At 38.9% G+C, this 22,095-nt stretch overlaps 2 protein-coding genes across 13 annotated transcripts in view; one reads left to right on the forward strand and one right to left on the reverse strand.

The window, feature by feature from the left end:
* Positions 1–3,909, forward strand: part of NEXN (nexilin F-actin binding protein) — a 49,277-nt gene extending 45,368 nt beyond the window's left edge. For 7 of the 9 annotated variants that reach the window (XM_075181955.1, XM_075181949.1, XM_075181951.1 and 4 more), the window contains 2 exons: positions 3,108–3,462; positions 3,547–3,909. In XM_075181955.1, the coding sequence (XP_075038056.1) occupies positions 3,108–3,462; positions 3,547–3,560 (369 nt within the window). In that variant the 3' untranslated portion in view covers positions 3,561–3,909. Of the gene's footprint in view, positions 1–3,107 lie in introns of all 9 variants that reach the window. The other 2 variants (XM_075181958.1, XM_075181950.1) reach the window with 1 other exon arrangement.
* A 133-nt stretch (positions 3,910–4,042) lies between these two features.
* On the reverse strand, positions 4,043–21,331 carry FUBP1 (far upstream element binding protein 1). Of its 4 annotated transcripts, none has more exons than XM_075181960.1 (21): positions 21,122–21,331; positions 19,558–19,648; positions 17,595–17,633; positions 17,451–17,490; positions 16,815–16,864; positions 16,357–16,428; positions 16,026–16,083; positions 15,776–15,938; positions 15,592–15,690; positions 15,410–15,511; positions 15,072–15,174; positions 14,896–14,996; positions 14,391–14,532; positions 13,904–14,064; positions 13,649–13,803; positions 13,093–13,172; positions 12,071–12,199; positions 11,653–11,727; positions 11,078–11,137; positions 9,479–9,624; positions 4,043–7,432 (listed from the first exon to the last, which is right to left on the reverse strand). In XM_075181960.1, the coding sequence occupies exons 1-21, from the start codon at positions 21,212–21,214 to the stop codon at positions 7,427–7,429; spliced, it is 1,965 nt and encodes a 654-aa protein (XP_075038061.1). In that variant the 5' UTR covers positions 21,215–21,331; the 3' UTR covers positions 4,043–7,426. The 4 variants fall into 4 exon arrangements, with proteins under 4 accessions (XP_075038061.1, XP_075038060.1, XP_075038062.1 ...); XM_075181959.1 differs by lacking the exon at positions 4,043–7,432 and adding an exon at positions 8,497–9,208 and having other exon boundaries at positions 21,122–21,330; XM_075181961.1 differs by lacking the exons at positions 4,043–7,432; positions 16,357–16,428 and adding an exon at positions 8,497–9,208 and having other exon boundaries at positions 21,122–21,330.
* Positions 21,332–22,095: the final 764 nt, after the last annotated feature.

Consider the following 22,095-nt stretch of genomic DNA (forward strand, 5'->3'; position numbering starts at 1 on the left):
GAACAGGTGATGGAGGTCTTTACCTTTAGCAGCTGCCTTTCCCGTAGAGCTTGTTGCGTTCACAGGTACTCAGATGCCCCCAGGTCTTATGCTCAGCGTAGTACAAGCTTATGGATATAATCGTAGCACGGGCAAGGAGGTGACGGCAGGAGGTAAACAAAGTCAGAGACAGGCCGAGGTCATAGGGCACAAGCAGGTAGCGAGGTGAGGTACAGGCAAAGGGTTAGGTCCGTGTCACAAGTAGAAGTCGGGGTCACCAGCAAAGAATCACAGTCCAAAAATCAAGCCAAAGGTCATACACAGAAGGGTCTATCCAGTAGTACAGGAGCAGGTCAGCAGCTAGCGAACTGAACGCTAAAACCGTCAGGGAGGCTAAGCCCTCCCAGTCTTAAATACTTATAGTGGCCAATCAGGGGCAAGTTCCACATACTAGATAATAGGACCCAGCTGCCATAAGGAAAAAACTGCGTATGCACTCGAGTAACAGCTTGCCAGGTCGCGGAGTTTAATAAAAAAATAATTATAATACACGTGCCCGTCTGTATGTACATGCCAGGGCGCGTCAACAACTGAGAAGGCACCCCGACCGGGGCCCTGGCCGGGCTGAGGCTAAAGTGATGTCCTGGTTGTCATGATGAGGGCCAGTAAGCACAAGCAAGCTGCGGCGGCTCGTAACAGAAACCAACTGTTTTTTCTTCTTTCAAACGTGTATTGCTTAGCAGGTGAAACCCCAGGGTACCCTGTATGTGTAACGCTTGTCTCATCGCTCACACTAGGTAAATCGATACCAGCATTCTCCTAAGGCGGAACCTTAACCAAGGCCTTCTGCTGACTTAGGCAGTCCGTGGGCCTGGAGAGATCACTACTGAGACAGGAAGCCCTTGTTGAAGAATCCTCTGGAGTGAGCCTTTTTCCATTGAGGATGTAGTAAGGTTGGACCGCGTGCTAACCATACCAAACCAGCAAAAAAATAAGGACCATTGCCCCTGCCCACAGCGGCCCTGCCAAGGCAAAAACAAGTATGCACAGCGAACAGGCCTCAATATGGCATGTTAAACCTAACCGTTAAGTGTCTGAGGTAATTTAGGTATAAGGATACACTGGTGGCAACCCACCAGCCATAGCCCTGACAGATAGAAGGAATAAACAGAAGAGGCAGCTGCAGGACACAATCAGACAAAAATAAAACCACCCTAGAATCTGTTACTTTCCTGGAAATGGGAATATATAGAGAGGGATATAGCAGGCCTCTGAACCTGTCAGATCTGGGGGTTTCCCCAAATACAAGAAGCCCACCGAAGAGGGTCAGTGCCACATGAGACTGTCAGCATCTCTAAGGGCGCAGCAGTGAAACCAGCCTCTAACGAAGACTGATGCTCCCTGTAAAAAGCACCTAGCGGCAGCTGCGCAATGGCAACAAATCCCCAACTCCTGAACCAGAGACACTGCAGCGACTTTTGCAGCTTAGAAACAGGATATACAATGAAAGGGAGGCTGCAGACACAACCACACAAACCAATCCAAATGCCACCCTTCAATCTATCTTTGTCTTGGAGTGAAAGGCATTGAGGATTAACAGGGGAGACAGGTGTCTTTATTCTGGCAGGCTTTCCTTACAAGTGCGACAAGGAGGTGGTGCTGGGTTGTCTGAGGATAGCACCTCCCCAGGGTTCAGCACGAACATGGCCATTGTTTCTTGGACAGATTTCACTCACCCTTTGTTCAAAGTGGGGGCTACGCCCAGGGACAAAATCCCCCACCCCTAATCAGAGCCATTGCAGAGTGCAGGCTTTGTTCTGTTTCTTAGTTGCCATCTTCAGCCTAGAGAAAATTAACTGACCTGAAGCCGCTCATCAGGCACCTGACGACAGACTCGAGGTGGCCCCACACCGAATGTCAGCAGGATGTACTTTATGTACTTCCTTAAACTGATGCCAATATGCAGCAGCCACAAAGGATTTAAACAGCTTGCAGATTATCTCCAGTTCTCTATATACCTATTCCAATGTCTCATTACAAACAAAATTGGTCTTCTATTCTTGACCTACCAGGCAGGAGGAACAGGCCACATACCTGTGACTCACCACCTGTGGTGCAATTTCAGCTCTAAGCACTATAAAATGCAGCATTGTTAGAGAACACATAGCTCCCTACCTGTTGTGGATCATGTTGAGACCTATAGTTCTATAGCTTAACTGTGATCAGCACAGCAATCTTACACCACTCCTTCCCACACCAATGGTGCTGCATTTAAAGGGTTCCTGTTCTATTACATGAGGCTGTTATGTAACATGTTCAGGATTTATAGTGTGCACAATTTGATGATTTACACACATTTTACTTACCTGATTGTAAAGGGCAAATGAGGGTGTTGTTGGTTTAAAGTCTAAAAAGGTTCAGGGAACATCCCGATATATAGTTAATTAGAAATAACACAAAGATCCAAATAATAAGGAGCACTAAATATAGTTAAAACTATTTCAATGTAGTTAAAAACAATTAAGGAGAGTAAGATCCATGCTGTGAGAAGCCAGCAGTTAGGGATAGCAGCTGATCTAAGCACAGGGGAAATATCCAACTGTGGGGCCTTTTACTATCATGTAGCCAATGCTGCTTTTATTCCCAAAATTTTTTTAAATGTATACACATTTACATTTGATGGCATTAAGTTTGGTAATGTATTTACTTTGCAAACATTTGGCTGTAATCCATGTTCTTGAACCAGACGCTAGAACTATCCACAACACGGTGATTATAGTTATATGATGGCACAGCACTGTTGGGAGATTCTTGCTGTGTTAGTCATTACCAAAAGTGCTGTAATCTATCAAAATGGGTATTACACAGAAAATTTGAGTGCACCACCTTGTGTGGTTATGTCCATAGGCTAGAGTTGGCCATTCTTACCATAGTACAACTTATTAAACCATAGTCACTAATCTCTAGCTGACTTCAGGTATCTGGCTTTTACATGATGTACTTGGCTCAATATATGAATACATAAGTACGCTCATTGGGCAGTTAAGTATTTGTCTTCACTGGTTTGTGAAAGAGGGGGATATGAATGTATTTCCATAGATTTAAAAAAAATCTGCATATTTTTACAGAAGAGAGATGAAGAGGAGGAGGATGACGCAAGTGTCAATGGCTCACAATATGAAGATGAGGAGCTTGCACGCTCTGGGGCCCCTTGGTTTAAGAAACCTTTAAAGAACATGTCTGTAGTAGATGGGGAACCAGTAAGGTTTACAGTTAAGATATCTGGAGAGCCAAAGCCTGAAGTTACATGGTGGTTTGAAGGGGAGATGCTGCAGGACTCTGAGGACTATCAGTATATCGAAAGAGGAGAAACATATTGTCTTTACTTACCGGAGACCTTCCCAGAAGATGAGGGAGAATATATGTGTAAAGTAGTAAACAGCAGGGGCACTGCTGCCAGCAGCTGTATCCTCAGCATTGAAAGTAAGAGTTAGTGCTATAGGAATTCCTTGCATGAGTGCTAACACACATGACATACTCTTACTCTGCTCTCTTTTCTTGCTCTAGCTGATGACTATTAACATCCTGCTTTTACTGGAGACTTCCTTCTGACTCACTGCAACTGACCTTCCTTCTGTGGGCCAAGAGACAAGAAGCTCTGCTGCTTTAATCTGGCATTCCTGTAGTACTGGCCTTGCATGCATTGCTGCAGTTGAGAATAGATGCTGAACGGAGATTCAAGGGCTGTACAGGAAATCATGCACATTGAAAGACAGCAGAATTTTATAGTGTATTAAACTGCCTTTGTATGTCACCATCTTGTTTTTTCTATTATAAATATTTTGAGTAGGAATTTGTGCTGCATTCTCATTCAAATCTGACTTGAGTATAATTGGATAACTCCCTTTCCTAATAAACAGTTTGCTTATCCTTTGTCTTTAACCGCAAGTTTTTTTGACATTAAAAACCTCTATACACAGAACTTACAGAATCATTTTTCATCAATCAGCTAAATCATTCATTTACCACAAAAACACACAAGAACCGAGTCAACACCAGATGATTAATATTTATTCATGTTTATTATGTACAACCATTGATAAACATAGCAGAAGTGAAAAAAGTACATGTCAGTGATGCATGTGTATTGTAAAATAGCCTTTATTTCAATATTAATTTTATACTCTTTAGATCTTGCAGGTCTAACTTTAAGATAAGTTTAGAGCTCTAAATACAAGCAAATAATTCAAAGTAGTTACTCTGTTTGCTAGACATTCAAGTCTTATATAAAAACTATCATGTTACTCAGACCTGGACTTGACACAGACCAATGACTTTCATGTTTGTTACTTATTTCAATTCTTAAAAATAGCCAAATACAAAAAGTTGAAAAGTAGCTTCGTTTAGAAGGTTTATCCCCAAACCACAACCCCACTACACCCCCCCCCCCCACACACACAAAATGACCACGAAAAACGGCAGTCTGCCATATCAATATGAGCAGTCGCCAGAGGATCTCTTCTACTCAAGCACTGGCACTGAATCATTATAAAAGTACACCAACCATCTACATTGTGCTACAATGATCATGGGTGGCACAGCTTTAGACTAATGACCTAGAGGACAACTAGTGAAGCACAACAGCATTTTGGTGTGTTGTATTCTGAGAAGGGTATCTCATTATGATTAAAGTAGAACGGTTTATTTTTCTTAATGGGAGGGAGGATGACAAAATATTTAGAATATATATTTTCCAGGTAGAGATCTCCCATCCCCACATTATTGTTCTTCCAGAAAATAAGCAGCAGACCAGTTGTGGCATCCAACATATAGTATTTATTTAAAAGCACAAATCCTTAGACAATTGTGTGTCTACTACATACAGATTAAAGCATTCAATTTACCTCAAATCCATACGTCTGCTGACTAGGATACTGGCCTTAAAACAAGATACTGGGGCCAATCTTCTTTATACACGGACCAGTATCTTCCGCAGGGAACATTTCACGTTAGACAGAAATGCATTTCATGCGTATGACATGTTTATGTGACAGCACATTTGTCAATAGTTAAAATACCCTCAGAATGGAGATTTGAGCTATTAATAATTAGCAAGTCACAGCACAACTAAATACGTTACCGGGTTAGTAAATTACGACAGCAAAAAAACAAAAACACTACATATACTACAATAGGAGAGTCTTATCAATGAGCATATTGGTGAAATTTAGAAAATTACATTAAAAAGTGCAAGTATGGCATTTTAAACTTTTTTTCAACATATTACATACTTCCAGAACTAAATTGGATTAAACAAGTTAGAGAAAGTACACAGTTACTGTTTTTCTCTCAAACGCACATTTAAAAAGCTTCTGCAACACCAGTTCTGCATTTAAAAAGATTAACAGAAGCGCAGTGAGTTTAGTCCCAACTGCCAAGCATTGCTCCATGAATATGCTTTACATTGCAAATGCTTAGTTTTAGTATACACTACCTAGAAAAATGTTAAGTCAGCAATTGTTTGATTATATAAGAATATCATTTAATTCAATGTGTATGACGGGTGATGGCAGAATCTTGTGTTGGCCTATGACAAAGGCTCTTTGGGGGGGGAGCACAAACCTAATGCTCATCTTTTCTTCTACAAAAAAAAATCTATCACTAACCAGCACAAATATCAGAAGTAAAAGTTAAATACACAAATTTAGATAAGTTGTTTACTTTTGTAAGACTGGTGGTCAGAGGACATAATGGCTTATTTTGGGCACGACATGGCCCACAAGACAATCCACATGGAAATAATTTGGCTTACCCAATTCAAAAATTGTGTAGCCAAGTTAGAAGAAAATAAAACCAAAATAAAAGTACTTGTCCACATTCACCTCACCAGTTTAATCTGTACCAAATACAACCCCCCTCCCCCATGCCAGTTCTGCCCACTTCACCAGCAATCCTACAAATGTTAGGAACTGAACAGCAAGAACTGCAGAATGCATAAAATTGGGCCAGTGATAGCAAATACAAAAACAAAGATATAAAGTCAAATCTCACTCTCCTAACACTAGTGCCAGACCTAGATTTAATGGAGTAAATGACACATTGAAAATGCTACTATAAGCTTTGCTTTGACATTAAAAAGGTATATCAGAATATACTGCATTATTCACATGCACCATTAGCATTACGGACCAACCATAAAGCAGGTTGATTGCAAATTAATGTTTTCGAACAACTGAAGGAGAAAACCAATTCATTTGAGGCAGCAAAATAATTACGTCTGAAATTTCTAGGTACAAACAATCTTCATCTCAATATATGAATTCTACAAATGCTTTGCACATAAACTTTGCATTAATAATCTACACAATGTGCTATATATTCTTTGTAGCATTTCACGCATAAGGAAATTCTAATACTGTTTAATAGCAAGTAATGAAAGTCTCCTTTGACATATCAGCATTCATATATAGGTTATAGGATTTATAAAAACACACAAAAGTGAAACAAAGAAACAAAAGCAGTCAACAGTCTACTCTACTAGTCTGAACAGTGCTCTACAGAAAATACAGTTACAGTCCTAAATCCAATTTCAACAAAATACAACACGTCAAAAATAAAATCAGGCTCATTTTCGGTATATAGAACTAGGAACATAAATGGCAGAAGTATGAACACTACTGTATGACAGTAATATTTTAGAGGGCAATCATTTTTAAAAAAATAAATCATCAATAGTGATCAAAGAGACAGTCTGCACTATTATGCATTATTACAGTGTTACCTTCTACATGAGCCCTTCTACGTCCATGCTCATCGGCTCACCAATGGCATACACAGAAAGGATTCCTCCTTAGGGGTGGGAACTACCTCAGGACCTGATTATAAGAGCTATCATTTGCAGCATCTTCAGCACTGTGTGTGAAAATGAAGGCAGGATTTTGAAACTTTCTTTTAAAAATGTACAATATAAGCAGGACTTTAGCGATAGAATCAGTACATTTTTGTTTCAGAATATGTAAGTGGGGGAAAAAAAATGATCTTTAAAAGACAACAAGATCATACTCTGCTCAATGCAATACAGTCAGCAATTCGCATAGAAAACCTTGACAGAATATATCAGATTGTATTGTTAATAGCTGGAGAACTGTAGAGAAACACGGGCATAGCCAAGTCCCTCGTCAACAAAAAACTACTTGTTGCAAAGAATAAAATAAACCTTTTGATAAACACCTCCCTAATAAACAGCATATGCAGTCCAATGACATTTGGTGGAGCAGATTTTGGCATACATAAGCACAAACCTTAAAGGGACAACATCATTGATATAATGTAAATTTGCTTCCTTAGGTTGTGCTTACCTGACACATTGTGCAGCAGAACCTAAGGTGGAAGATCTGGGAAGGCACTGAGGCATTAATATTTCACTCTTTCCAACTATATAGATATTTTAGACCTGAAATGAATTAGATCAACAGCCTCCAATTGTAACGGTCATAAAGGTCATCTGAATTTTAAAGCAATATGAATTTATCAAGACAAAATGTCATGCAGAGTAAGTCATTCAGTCCCCCACCTATTTCATAAATAGGAAGCGGAGAAGTCAAATACAAGTAATAAAAAAATAAATCGCCTAAAAAGACCAATTGAAATTGCATTATGGCTCTTCACGTGAACGTTTCAAAAATCAGCTATAAGTACATACATAGACAAGTAAAAGGTAGTAACCTTGCAGAAAACAGTGAAACGAAGTCACCAGCTCTGCCATACAGCAAAACAAAGTAAACATTAGCATTTTATTCAGATTATATTTGCATTTTCTCAAAACATCTAAATGTGCCCTGCAAACTAAATCTATATGCAAATACTTACCTAGAAAACAGGCTACATATACATAGAGTCTAACATCTTTGTACAGCAACGTCATTACGAAACATTCGATCATTGATACGTACAGTGCATAAATTAAAAGATAATGCACAGTTCAGTTCTCATTACTATAGAGCTATTCTTACTAATCTGTATTTTCAGCAGACAGTGGGCAAAGGACTATTATGTATTAAGTGATAAAAACAAAGCAGCAATGATCTGACAGATATGCAGATTAAGCATTGTATTTCTCACAAGGACATTTTAATAAAAAAAGATTAACACTAATCACGAATTCAAAATAAATGGCGTAGGATACATTTTACACTTGCCTTCCATCTCAGTAATCCCTTGACAACTCTTTGGCTGCCATTAAGACACCAAAACTTTTCTTATAATGTATTTTAATTGGCTGCCCAACAGGTGGGCCAACGAGTGCACTGTAGACTATTTGAGAAGGGATTGATAGGCCGGAAGGCAAAAGGTATTCTGTAAATATCCCACTTCATGACAGCCAGTGCGTAATGTTAAATAAAAAGGCTTCTTTAAACATTTCATAATTCTGTTACAAATGATCAGTAAGAAGGGGAGGGAAACTCAACTTTTACGGTAACTACAGCATATTGAAAAAAATTAAACGGCACACAAACGGTCTGTAAATAAGTCAATTTATGAAAAACAAAAAATATGAAACAAACTGGTATGAAGATACCGCTTTACAGGTCTGAATAGTGGTCACGTTAATGCAGTGGAATTTGTCTGCTATAAAGTTATATACATGCATGGAAACGGCAAGATGATCGGCTGTCTACAGGTCATAAAGTAACTCACATTACTCTAAGAAAACATACGTTTGATGAGGAAAAACAAAGAGACGGAGCAAGATCTACGTTATAAAAGCTTACAGACTTCTGGCTATGTACCTTGTTTTGAAGAATTAATTTAAAAACAAAAAGCAAAAGTATTTTCCATTTAAATACTCACATATCCAACTTACCGACACAGGAGGTTTCATATTATTTATTGTAAAGCACAAAACAGGCATTTTAAAAGTGATAAAGTATACATTGAAAAAGTACATTTGTATCACAAAGCATTGACCACATAATAGTTGCAAATACATTTGCTGGAATGTGTACATCTACACTAAATATACTAAAAACAAACCAATTTTTCATTTCTACACAGAAATATAGCCTCCTATCATCAGTCAGTAGTGATAGTTTATGTACATTTTTCAAAACATTTTTAAACCAAAAAGAAATTAAGATCTTCATCAAGGCGTCTGCATCCAAACATTTAACAAAGGTTTTCCCCAACACAATGAAGCAAATACTGTACTGTCCACTTCGCATTATTGGCCCTGTGCAGAGGAAATACATAAGAGATACACAAAGAGTTAAACTAGAAATTCCTTTCAAAGGAAGCCAACTCAGGAGAGACCCTAAGGAGAGATTGGTTAACAAATGCTGGCTGCTTCCTGTATGTTTTCATTAGCCCTGAAAGGGGAAAATGTTGTGATCACACAGAAACAGCGTGTTGCACAGGAATTCATTAACTTATTTTTCCCCAAGGGTAAGACATAGCTCCCCAAAACGCAAATACAGAAAACAAAGCACTTTTAAGTTCGTACCTGTGGTGGCTGAGGGTGTTGTGGCATTCCTTGTGGACTTGTCTGGGCATAATATGCAGCTTGCTGTCTGTAGTACTCTGCCCATGCAGCGCTGTAATCTGCTTGACCAGCAGGTGGCGCTGCACCTGGAGTCGGGACAGTTTGCCCTAAAAAACAAGATGAATAAATCTATGAATAATGTATACAAGAACTAGAAACTCTTGCAAACCCTACTGACTTGAGATGATGTGTTTAGTGGATATGGAGCTAAATGTGACTAAATTTAAACTTCACAATACAAACAATAACTTTGCTGTTTGTATGTTCTCTTTACTAGCTGGTTGCCAGTAACAAACATGGATGGCATGAGCCATTTAAATGGCAATAAAACCCCTTCACCACCCCTCTTTAGTATCTAGTGCCAATACTGGGCTTCATCAGCATTGCACATTCACAGCAGGTACAGTCAATCAGCACTAGAACGTAGTGGGGTCTGAATCGACAAAGTACGCCATCACAGAGTGTTACTGGCAAGACAACCAGCAACAGAACAGCAGGCAGCATTCCAGTAAAGAGGTTACCCAAATGCAGCAATGGTACAGCAAAGTCATTTAACTGTAGAATATGTCTCAGCTTAGCAGGTATTTGCTATACAGCTTCTACAAAATGTAGTTACACTTAAAAACCAAACCCTTTAATTTTGTATTATATAATATGAACTTAATTGAAAATAACCTCAGAATTAAAACAATGTTTACTGAAAAAGATTAGAAAGGATCAGTATTACATAATAGACATTCTATTGTAAGACACATCAAAAGGTATTAGTGGCAGATTCAATACAGAAAATATCTGTGCGAGATGCCTCCGGAACGACCGCGAGACGCCTTGTGCGATTATTTTCTGACAACGCTTATTTCTGCTCGCACCAATCTGCGTTCCATTTTACTGTAACTGTAATAAAGTGTGGCCGCGATGCCAATTGAATCCCTTACATGGATAAACTACAATAGCAGCAATTACGCTAAGAGGAAAACTATAAAAATGAACGTTGTGTGTGATCATGAATTAGAAGTATATTATATGCTTGAAATGTAGTAGCTGTCATGACTGACTATGGCCATATTAATGCAGTGAATACAGTCTTATTACCAGCCATGATGGCTATTTGTAATGTACTTTCATGAACTACACCTCTACGGTGCATTGAAAGCTTATTCTCCCCATCACTAACCAGCAGCTCAAATATGTAGCACTAGTAAACATTCCTCCATATGTTATTATAGAAGACAGCTTAATTTGTTAATTCGTACATAAGCACTTTCATATATTGTATTATAAATAAAGGCAAATAGAAGGGAAAGCCAGGGAGAATACTGCAGACCCAGGGACGACCAAGATTAATATTCACTACATGCTATGGAAAGTGCAATATATAAACAAACATTCACACAACCATATTCAACTAAACAAAGCTAGTATTCTAATTATTAGAAGACCTCCACTTAAATAGTATTTTTTCCCCCAAAGGGGTTGTAGCCGAATTGGTAAGATGTAATACAAGATTGACGCAAAAAAAACAACCAAAAAAAACAAAAACTTGTTTTCAAATTGACTTGCCTTGTTTTTTGTAGTATTCTTCCCATGCTTTTGAATAATCTTGAGGTGGCGCTTGCTGGCCTAAGTATCAATTAAAACATAAAGCATTAAATTATACACACACCACAGCTACTACGAACACCTATACATTCATATAGTATGCCATGTTCTAGAACAAGGTTTTATAACTGTACTCTAATAATTCATTTTTAAATGCTCCCAATTATTCCCAAAAGCACCACTGTGCTGAGTGACAACTGATTTATGTCCATATAACCACATTGGACAGGCTGGAGTTTTGCAGCCCTGGTACAGTGGTATGAAAAATTCAGCATGAAGCAAGGAGTGTTTTGCAGATTCCTTCCAGAGCACATGTGAATTAATCAGACTGAAAAAGAAAAGCTATATATCCCCAGTGGAGCCCAAAAATAAACCACCACCACCACTCTCATATGCTGGATGTGGGATGCATGGAATATGAAGTTGAAGAAAACTAAGAACTAAAGATTTCAGACACTGGTTGAATGATAGATTTCAAAACGACTATACTGTGTATGTGATTAATGGACACATCCGAACGTGCACTTGTTACGTACCCATTTTTTTGTAATACTCTTCCCAAGCTTTTGTATAGTCCACTTGCCCAGTTTGAGGTGCAGCTGGCGGCTCAACTATGTACAATACAAGAAAAAAAAAAGAAGTTTGCATACTTTATTTTGCATCACAAGACAACTACATTCTATAAAGGAAAACATGAACCAGTTAAGGGACTCCACATGTGTGCATGCAAAGCATGTAAAGTATGCAAAGAGATCCAACATGCCACCTAGAAGGGGCAATCCTTAGGATGCCTAACACCAGAAAAGTGTGTGTGACAGTGATTTCTGAAGCTACAACATCCACACCACTCAAAATAAAGTGGGAATGATGTAGGAGCCCATGACTTTCGCATATTGTGTCCCATTGCTGTCCACCAGTAAAAGGCTTTCCTTTTAATGAAAAGGAGTTTGCTACCTTGTCCATTAGTTTGGGTTGTACTTGGTCCAGCAGATGGAGCTGCAGGTGGCTGGGGTGCTTGCTGTTGGTAATAGTGAGCATAATAAGCTGCCCACGCTGCAGAATTTGGGTCTGTTCCTGCTTTACCTAAGAAATTAAACATCACTCTTATAGTGTATTGTAGAATAACAAATCTACATAAACTTATTACCATACCCACCCACAGCCCTTTAAACAGCCAAAAGTAAATATTGATTGGATCATGAACAGCCGCCAAGTAAATGCCAGCTTCAGAAATCAGACATTCCCTTATAAGAAAGATAAGGATACATTGGTGTAGGTGGTTAGCACATGACATTCAGTGCTTCTTAGTCTGTAGGTTATAGAACTACCTTGGAGTTGTAAAACTTCAGCTGTATATATCAGCTTCCATTATTCTCCACCATCAGGTATGGGTAATAAGGGTTGAAGTTGACCAGTGGTATAGCCACAGGATTCCCCACTTCAACCCACTTACAAATACCTCACTAATCCATAACAAGGTATGTGCATTGTCTACAGACAAAAAGGTCACTATATTTTGAAGCACTCCCCATTGTAGCAGCTTCCATTGAAATGAGGCTCCAATAGAAGTTTTTTTTTAAATCATGCCCATTAATGTATGGCACAGAAACATATTCAGAAACATGTCAATGGCTGCTGAAATCCACCAAATGAAGCGTTATGATAAGTGCTGCGACACCAAAAAAAATATATAAAAAAAAATAAAAAAAAATTGTCATGAGCATTCAGAACTGCTATTTTAATGAAGCGCATGCACTGTTACAGTTCATTTTTTCTGCAAAGCCTCTCAAAATAAGGTAAATAAATCATTTCCAAATCTAGATCTGTACAAGTTTACATTTATTTATTTTTTATAATACACCCAACAGGTCTATATAATATCGGGTACACAGTGAGTATATATCCATTTGCCATATTAAATGACACTTCTTAAAAACGAGGCGCTATTAAAGAATATTAAATTAACGCAAACTTACTTGGGTCTGGCTGAGCTTGCTGTTGCCAATGTGGGTATGTATTCCCCCAGCCCTGTGGGGCATACGGTGCAGGAGGACCACTTAAAGAAAGTAATAAGCATTTGTTATTACAGAACATACAGGGTCAGGCAAATTCCCAGAGGTCCAAAATAAATGCACCCTGGCAACTAGATAAAGCTGCCTTGCACTGAAGATGTGCAGTGTATGACAACTTCAGTACATCTACCAGGAACCATTAGAACCTGCTCAATGCAGACAACGTTCAACAACATGCACAACCATTACTGCTTCTACAACTGGAGCTGTACGCACAGAAAACTGCAATTACTTAGCCGGCACTTCCCATAAGTGCAGCTTTGTCTATCTCGCAACAATTTATGGCTCTTCCCCTGCTGGGGCGGCTTACTATACACCTTTTCATGCGGCCACCTGTTAATGTGCACAACTCCCCTCCGCGTAGCTTGCAAATTAACAAAATAGCTGACTCCCAATATTTTAATGAAAGTCTCCAGGCCAGACGAATACTGTATACCTGAACAAATTGTTCAATACTTACTGAGGGGCAGGTCCCGGTGGACCAGGGTTATAAGGTGGGGGGTTGTAGGGTCCCATTGGAGCACCAGGGCCTGGTGGTCCAGGAGGTCCATGGGGGCCAGGTACACCACCAGGAGGCCCGTGAGGAACGGGAGGACCTAATGGATTCACTGGACCCTAAACAGAAAATGAAAAGTATTTAGGAGATATCAAATTATGAACAAGACCTTATACTATGCACAACAGTACATTTGTACCACAATCACAATGTACTTACCCCTATTTTCTCTTCAATAAGCTGCCTTGCAAAATCTATCTGCTGTGGAGATCCACGTACGGTGAATAACTTCATGTTTGGGTCTGAGTTTGGTGGAGGGTTTCTCTGAAGCTCTATTCTGGCACCAGATTGCTGACTTATGTTTTTGATCGTTTCACCCCCTGAAGAAAACAGAAGAGCACAATGTTTGATGTGCAATATGTAATAACTATATAAATAAATCCTAGACAAATCTAGCAACTGATTGTCTTTAAGGTTGCTTCGATATTCCCAACATTCCGCATTCATTAGTAAGCGAGCAGAGCGCCACCCATCCTCCAAATAGGTAAAACAAACGCAAGACAAAAACTGCTTGAAGGTGGAATTACACTTCAGAAGGGAATAAAAACAAAACACACACGCAACAGGACTACAATACAGCCACATGGTCAAGCATGCTACGCCTTGTACAACTCCCTAACAAATCTAGACCAGAGAGTATAAATACCTTTTCCAATTATTAGTCCAGTTTTTACAGTGGGGACTACAAAATTAAACTCTTGCAGTCCACCTGGAGGGCCCATGTTCCAGTTGCCTTGTCCTCGGCCTCTTCCCCTTCCACCTGGACCAGGTCCACCAGCATTCCCAGACTTTGGGAGAGAAAAAAAAACATTTGTACATTGTAGAAACACTAAGTTGAAATTTAAGATTTAAAAGTGGCTCTTACAAGAACAAATTGCAAGTAAAACAAACTACTGGTTACTACACATCTGTCTCCAAGAAATTCAGAACACCCTGGTTAAATAGGTCCTCATTCTAGACACCAAATATGTTTATATATTTGCAAGTCATTTTGTATTGAAATATCAACATTACAACTCTCAGCAAAAGGTTCAGATATTTAAGTAATTACAAAAGTGAAAAACAAAACTATTAAGTCATTACAAATTTCATAAATCAACATCTATCAAGTGTTCAGCAGCAAGATTCAAATCAATAAGTAAAACATATACCTGGACACTGCGAAGCAAGTCTGTTATAATCTCGGCGGCGTGCTGACATCTGTCTGGAGGACCAGTAATTTGGGCTATCCTTTCTGGAGTAGATCCATCATCTGCAGCAGAAAACACCTGTTAGCAATACTGTGGCGACTTAAAAATCACTAGGGTCAATAAAGAGAGACACACACCTGGTTTGAACTGTATCCTAACACCTGCATCATTCTGGATTTTTTTGATCATTTCACCATTTCTGCCTATTACAATTCCGACTGCGAATCGTGGTATTGGGACCTAAAAACAAAAGAAAAACAGTTGCATTAAGAAACATTGCTTGTTACAATATCTACAGTACTTTGATTCATATGGGTGGTAGTTTTACTCAAGTTAATATATGTTGATACTATGAAAATCACTGAATATGACGGAAGTAGAGTTGTAGATGGGTGAAGTTTGGCAATATATCTCTTGGGTGGCATGGACCATGTCTCAGAACAATGTGTAATAGACTTTTAGCAGGAATACTTACATCTATCCCTTCGTTCCCGCCAATTCTTGAGCCATACTCATTCCTGGCTTCCCTGAAACCTCCTTGGTCACGTATTAATTCCAATACCATATCCTTTGCTTGCTGTAAAGAAAAACATTGTAAAGTCACCCATTCTCTACATTGTTTGCTTAAGTGTTATACAGACTCAATGGATTTATTACCTGCACTTTGTATGGATCCCCTGTAATTCTTAATGGCTTATCCGATCCAGTGTTCTGAGGTCCATCTTGAATCATCACCATTTTCACGCCAGCACGTTCCTGGGTTGAAATGAAAAGGTAATGAAACCCTGCAAAGTGTCAATTACTTAAAAAGAAAGCAATGGACAAGGCTATTCGGCCATACCTGAAGTTGTTTGATTGTCTCGCCTCCTTTCCCAATAACCAAACCAGCTTTACTGGCTGGGATCATGATTTCCTGAACTGAATTTCCTGGGCCATCTCCGTGATGGTACCCAGGGGTGGGCCTTCCCTTTTCAACAATCTGATCAAGCAGCCTCTTCGCACCTCTAAAATAAATCAGTGTCAACATTTACACACAGCTGATAAGCTTTATCAAGTAATCAAGGATCAGGAATATCTAATGTTTTACTTACTGGACTGAATCAGGGGAGCCAGTTAACATACAGGATCTGTCAGGCATTCCACCACTATCTGAAATGACAACACAATGTTAAATTAATATTTTTGAAAATGCAACTTACCATATGTAAAAACCATCTTGGAGGCAAAATGTCTGCATATTGCTGTAATTTCCAATTACTCTTTTCCTTCACTGAGGACTAATATGCTAAACTATTTCCATTTGTGTTAAATAGTTCAAGTCTGATACTTTCTTTTAAACGGCTATAAAGAAAGGATTTCCACCATGTTAACTCATTGTCAAAAAAAAAATCATAAAAAAAAAAAATCATGAAGTCAAATTACCAGGAGCAATTTGTATCTTGCACCCGGATTCTTGCTGAATGCGTGATATCTGTTCACCACCTCTGCCAATTACTAAAACAGAGCAAGAAAATCAGGATTAAAAACACAAATAAGGACCCCCCCCAATATACCTTTAGGCTCCCCATTTTCTCCCACCTTACGCCTGCCTCCCATCTCCAGCTATAAAGTCAGTGAAACCATTTCGCAAAGATATTGGACTACAAATTATTTTATTGATATCTACTTGCTTATAGAATACAAATTCTGTTTAGCATGTAAAGGTAACATTGTATAAAACAAAAAAGATACAAACACCATATATACAGATACATTCATGCTCATGTTTGTCATACAATTTTTTTATTCTCGCTTCTTTCGCCACATTATGCTTATAATAAAGATTTATAATAAAAACATGAAGAAAAAAAAAACACAGTTTGGTAAGATGTCATACTTACTGAATCCCACCATTCCATCTGGAACCTTGTACTCTTCAGTAAGAACAGACCTGAATTAAACAATATTTTAGAGCTCAGAGTCAGCAGTATTAAGGATAAATTAAGACGTGAGAAATTGCAACCAGACTGGTATAAAATGCATAACGATGCAGATAGACATGTATGTCCCATGAGACAAAAGAATGATCCACTTTTGTGGCAGGGTAGACTCATTGAGGTACAGTAAAACTGTCCCCGACAGTATCTCAATGAGTCAACAGAATGTAATGCACCTATGCAAGCCAAATTGGATCTAGAATAGAGGACTGCATACTGTTAAACTTTAGTATATAACCCCTGATTAACAATATATTAGTAGTTTTAGGTTTGTGGTTTAAGACTTAAAAGTTTGACAGGAGACTGGGGAGTTTTTTTTGGCCTGATCACCTCACAAACATAAGAGCATTAGTATTCTAGGAAAGGTAAAACGTAAGCCAATTAAAGCCCTGCACAAGAATATGACCATTTTTTTTAATATTTACAATAAAAATACCAAGATAGATACAAATTGGGTAAATAGGGTCATCGTGCCATTAAGGTAATAGCTAGATAGATCAGCACAACCATAAAAATTCAATTAGTGAACACACTACTCACCTCTGTTGCTGGTGCATGGGGGCCATCGGAGGGGGGAACGCTTTGAGAAAGAAAAAAATGTTTACATTACACCAAATTTTGCATCCTATGCCAGATTGTGCATAAAAGAATGTTAATTACATGCAGATTAACAACAGTACTTACAATCATTTGTAGGAGCAACTTTCTTTGCCTCTGGTTGATCTAAAACATTAAGAATTATTTAACATTCAGCAATTAAGGTCACAATCATATACATATTATGAGACCACATCTTGGTGATGCATTAAGACATACCACTCCAAAGCTTGTGGGGAAAGCAATGTGATTTGAAAGTCTAGTCATCACAGTGACGACATTGGTTTTACCAACATTTAGGAGAACTGTGCCCATCAAATTCACTAGAAACTAATGACAATACCAAGACAGTTTGCTGGCATCATTCTATTGAATCAAACAGCAAATGCCTAGACTGATTTGTAAAGACAGATCCTTATAATACTATAGCAAAGACTGATTAATAACTGTTTCCCCATTTAAGATTAGCAAGTACACTAAAAAGGTGTGTAGTTCTGTTGTATACAATAATTGTTTTTCAGTCATAGCTCTCATTAAGTAGTGAGACTGAAAAAAATGGATATTCAGAGAGCATTTACATAGCAAATCTCTCTTGCTTGAGATCTGTTCACTATAAAAGTAAACAAATCTTACCTATGGTATCATGGTCTGAGCAAAATCAGAAGGGCTCTGCAACTATCAGGCCATTTCTGTACAGCACAACATTTGTTCTTAGCACCCAGCATTGTTCAATGGTGTGCAAGGATATAATGTTAGTATGACAAACAAGAAAAAGAAGCAGGAAACTAAAGTGTTGTGTAAGAACAAGGCATAGGCTGGGCAAGAAGTACATAGAAAACACCAATTCATTCTGTTCTATATTTCAATAGGGCAAGGGAAAAAACAGACATAGCATCTTTAAGGGTGGTACAGATCTTTCTGAAGCAATTGAAAATGTAAGGTTTTGGTATATCAATTGACAAAATCAAATAGCCACTATACAGTGTGCAGCCACATACCAGGCATTCAAAAATACAAGAGCTAAAAAAAATAAAATAAGTTGATGTGCCCTTGGCATGTTCAAAAGATCTGCAACAAACTGAAAAAACTTTACTAAACCTAAATACAAACTGTCTTATATAAAAGACTAAATGTTTACATGCAATTGGTCTCAGGAACATACTAGAACTGTAGACATTAGATAAAGTGACCATGGAATTACATTTTCTTATACACAGCAGACTTCCTGTCAGCAATACCACTGAAGGATGCTACAGGTGGCCCTCTATACAGGATTATTGGTGCTTAGTAGGGTAATGTGTGTGGCCAATTTCTACTGCATTCCAAATACATTTATTCACTGTAATTCAATCTGTGCAATTTTGCCCTTTACATGAATGACCTATTGCAGATAAATGTGACCATCTTTAACAGACTGTTGGAATTTTGTTTTTATTAAGACTTGGTATATTAAATATATATGGATATGACTTTACTCCTTTACAAGGATTGAGATATTTGACAATGTTTGTGATGATATCCACATAATTTCAAACTACAGTCATGCTAATAGCAATTGAGTCCATAAAAACCCCCATGCAGTGGCATACAGGCAAGAACTCTGTGAAATGAAAAACAACCCCAGTAACAAATACATCTCAAATAAAGTTCTAATAAGCTCCTGAAACATTCAAATAATTGAATATTAGTAATGCTTTAATATACATAATAAATTAGCATGCATCTTAACTGACCGTTACATTTAAATACACTGCTTAATTTATACAAGCCAGTTTATGTTAGATAATAACCTTTACTAACATTTGCTAGCATTAAATAAAATAAAATTTCTAGCCTGGAAATTAGATTTCAGTAAAACAAACTATCAATGTGCTAAGCAGAATGCAAACAGGAAGTTTATCTTGTCCCAGCAATACCAAATTAGGAACCCAAAACCACAGCAACTTCCTCCTACATACATTGTATTAACCTAATGCAGAATAAAATCACCCTCAATATGACAAAACATGTGCATTTAAAAATTCAACCTAAAGAGACAAAAAACACACACCTCCATCATCAAGTGGCCTCTTCTGTCCACCAAAGCCATAGTCGTTTGAATTTATGGTGGGTCCGGCATCACCTCCAATTTTTGCAGCAATCTGTAAACAAAACCCACCATGATTTGTAATGAGATTTTTTAATCACCAATCTAACTTCTTTGAAAGTAATTAAATATGTACCATTCAAAAAGTGTTTAAACAAGCCCATCTGTTTCTCCAATAATAATATTCCCAGAAAGCAACTATAGCCTTTTTAAAACACGATACCCCCATCAGATTTTATATATAAACCATCCCTTAAAACATCAGCTTCCCCATATCAACTCCATATTGTATGTGACACTTGTGAATAAGGAAGTCTCAAATCTTTGTTAACATTTAAAACATGTGGAATGGAAGCAGCCTTTAAAGTTATTAGCAGAGAGAAAACTTCACTCCCATGCATTTTACAGAACAACATTTCTAAGAGGGTTTGGTTAATACATTTTATATGGAAAAAAATAATAAAGAAGTTTTCAAGGGATCAAGCCTTCTGATATACCCAAACATGAAGATGTTCTATATTAGAAGATTTTTGCTAAATAAAATGACTGGCTCACTACAGTGTGCAATGTGTACCTATCACTGGTACATGCCAACTGGGGAGACAAGAATTATGTCATCTCCCGACTGGTTTCCAGCTCAATTTTTGACCTGCCCTCTTGGTACCACCTACCCCATAAGCATGGGGTATGTTCTAGGCATATAGTGTGTGCTGTCCCGTGGTAAGTTTAAAATACATCTTAATAATAAACTTTGTAAATATTAAGTTTGGCATCTATAGTCCAATTTTGCTTTATGGGGAGGGTTGAAACGTGTTTGATGTCACTGTTACAGTCTCAAACAAGTCAATGTAATTCTATTTGGGGGAAAACAATACAAAATCAAACATCCATCCAGGAGAATGGAGGGAAAGTTGTTGACCTTAAAAATCCATTAAAGGACCAGCACACATCAGATACAACGTATTTTACAAAACCTGGGACATGGGAACCCCCCACTGGAACAAAAGGCTTAGGGCAATCGCAGAAACAAAACATTAAACTCCTATACAACATACAAAGTTACCATGAGTGATTCGATCTCTTATTACAATAAGGAGGGCGGTTCCCATTACTGCATTCAGGCCTGGGGGTATTTGCAAGTTCTCCCATATAGGGATTGTCCAAAGTGGAAATGTGTAGAATTTAAATTAGACACCAACGAATGAATATATATATATATATATATATATATATCATAACATATTATATACACACTATATATATATATATATATATATATATATATGTGTCTATCAGCCACATGAGAGGATTCGAACATCTAGAGCTATAACTCCACATGTGGAACAACATGGACGGAGTGCTCGGCCTCCTAAAGGCACCTTGAGGATAACCATAGTGAGAGGACGAGTCCACGCCGACCCCACACGGAGAGAACACGCGTGTGGCCTCCGCATCCACTCGCGGCCCTCACCGTCCCGGGCCCTGTACTACTCTTCCCCCCGCGCCACCCCCTGTTCCCGTTCCTCACCTGTCTCGCTCTCTGTAAGGCGTCCTTGAAGGCGTCGTTGACCCCGGCGGCGGAGCCCCCACTAGGCGGTGGTACGGTGGAGTAATCAGCCATGGTCAGCGCAGCTCTCTCGCAGTCAGCACCGTGTGTCTGTGTGCGTGGTGAGTGGTGTCGTCGCGCCGTGTGAGGTGAGAGAGAAAATGGCGCCGGGAGTCCTCGCTCGTAACCCCGTGTCGTCAAGTCTCGCGAGCGCCGCCCACAGCTGCCGCCAGCTCTCGCGAGAATCGCGCTCTATGGCACCGGCGTTGTCGCGAGAGGGCCTGGCGTCACGTGCTCCTCCTCCCCCTCCCTCTGGCGCGCGGCTGGCAGGATGATTGTGGCGGGATCTGTGTTATAATAATGTGCTTGGGAGGGAAGATGGCGGCCGTGTGTGAGGGAAATGTCCTTCTACTCCTAAACTAGGGGCACATGGGAGTGTGAAAACAACACTGGCGCACTAGCCTATAATCTGGGCAGTGTTATCACAAACGTTTTCTGTTCTACATGTTGTTAGGCGGGATTGTGGCTATTTAAATCTGATGGTGACCCCTGAGGTGTTTTTTTTTTGCTGTCAGCAACAATATCACATCTGTCTGGAGAAAGAATAATGGCTTTTTGTCGTCTGTAAAAATATAATAAAATTTTATACAATAAACACAGTGTGGGCTTTCTTCATAGCTATGAAGCCACCATCATGGAAGTTCTCCCAGTAATTGTAAATGAGAGGATAAGGGACAGCAGAAACTCATTGTCACACTTAGGGCTGTGAACTGAGTGATCCAGATGTGGCCAGAAACCAGGAATTCAAGTCACATAAAGGGGGTCCCCAGTTGAATAAAAAAATGGCCACCCCTATATTGACCCTGTATTCCTATACTGTACTATATGGCAGTGGTTCCCAAACGTTTGCAGTTTGCGGCACCCTTAGAGTCTCCATAATTATTTCAAGGCACCCA

This window comes from Mixophyes fleayi, chromosome 8, assembly GCF_038048845.1.
Source record: "Mixophyes fleayi isolate aMixFle1 chromosome 8, aMixFle1.hap1, whole genome shotgun sequence".
Classification (NCBI taxonomy): domain Eukaryota; kingdom Metazoa; phylum Chordata; class Amphibia; order Anura; family Limnodynastidae; genus Mixophyes; species Mixophyes fleayi.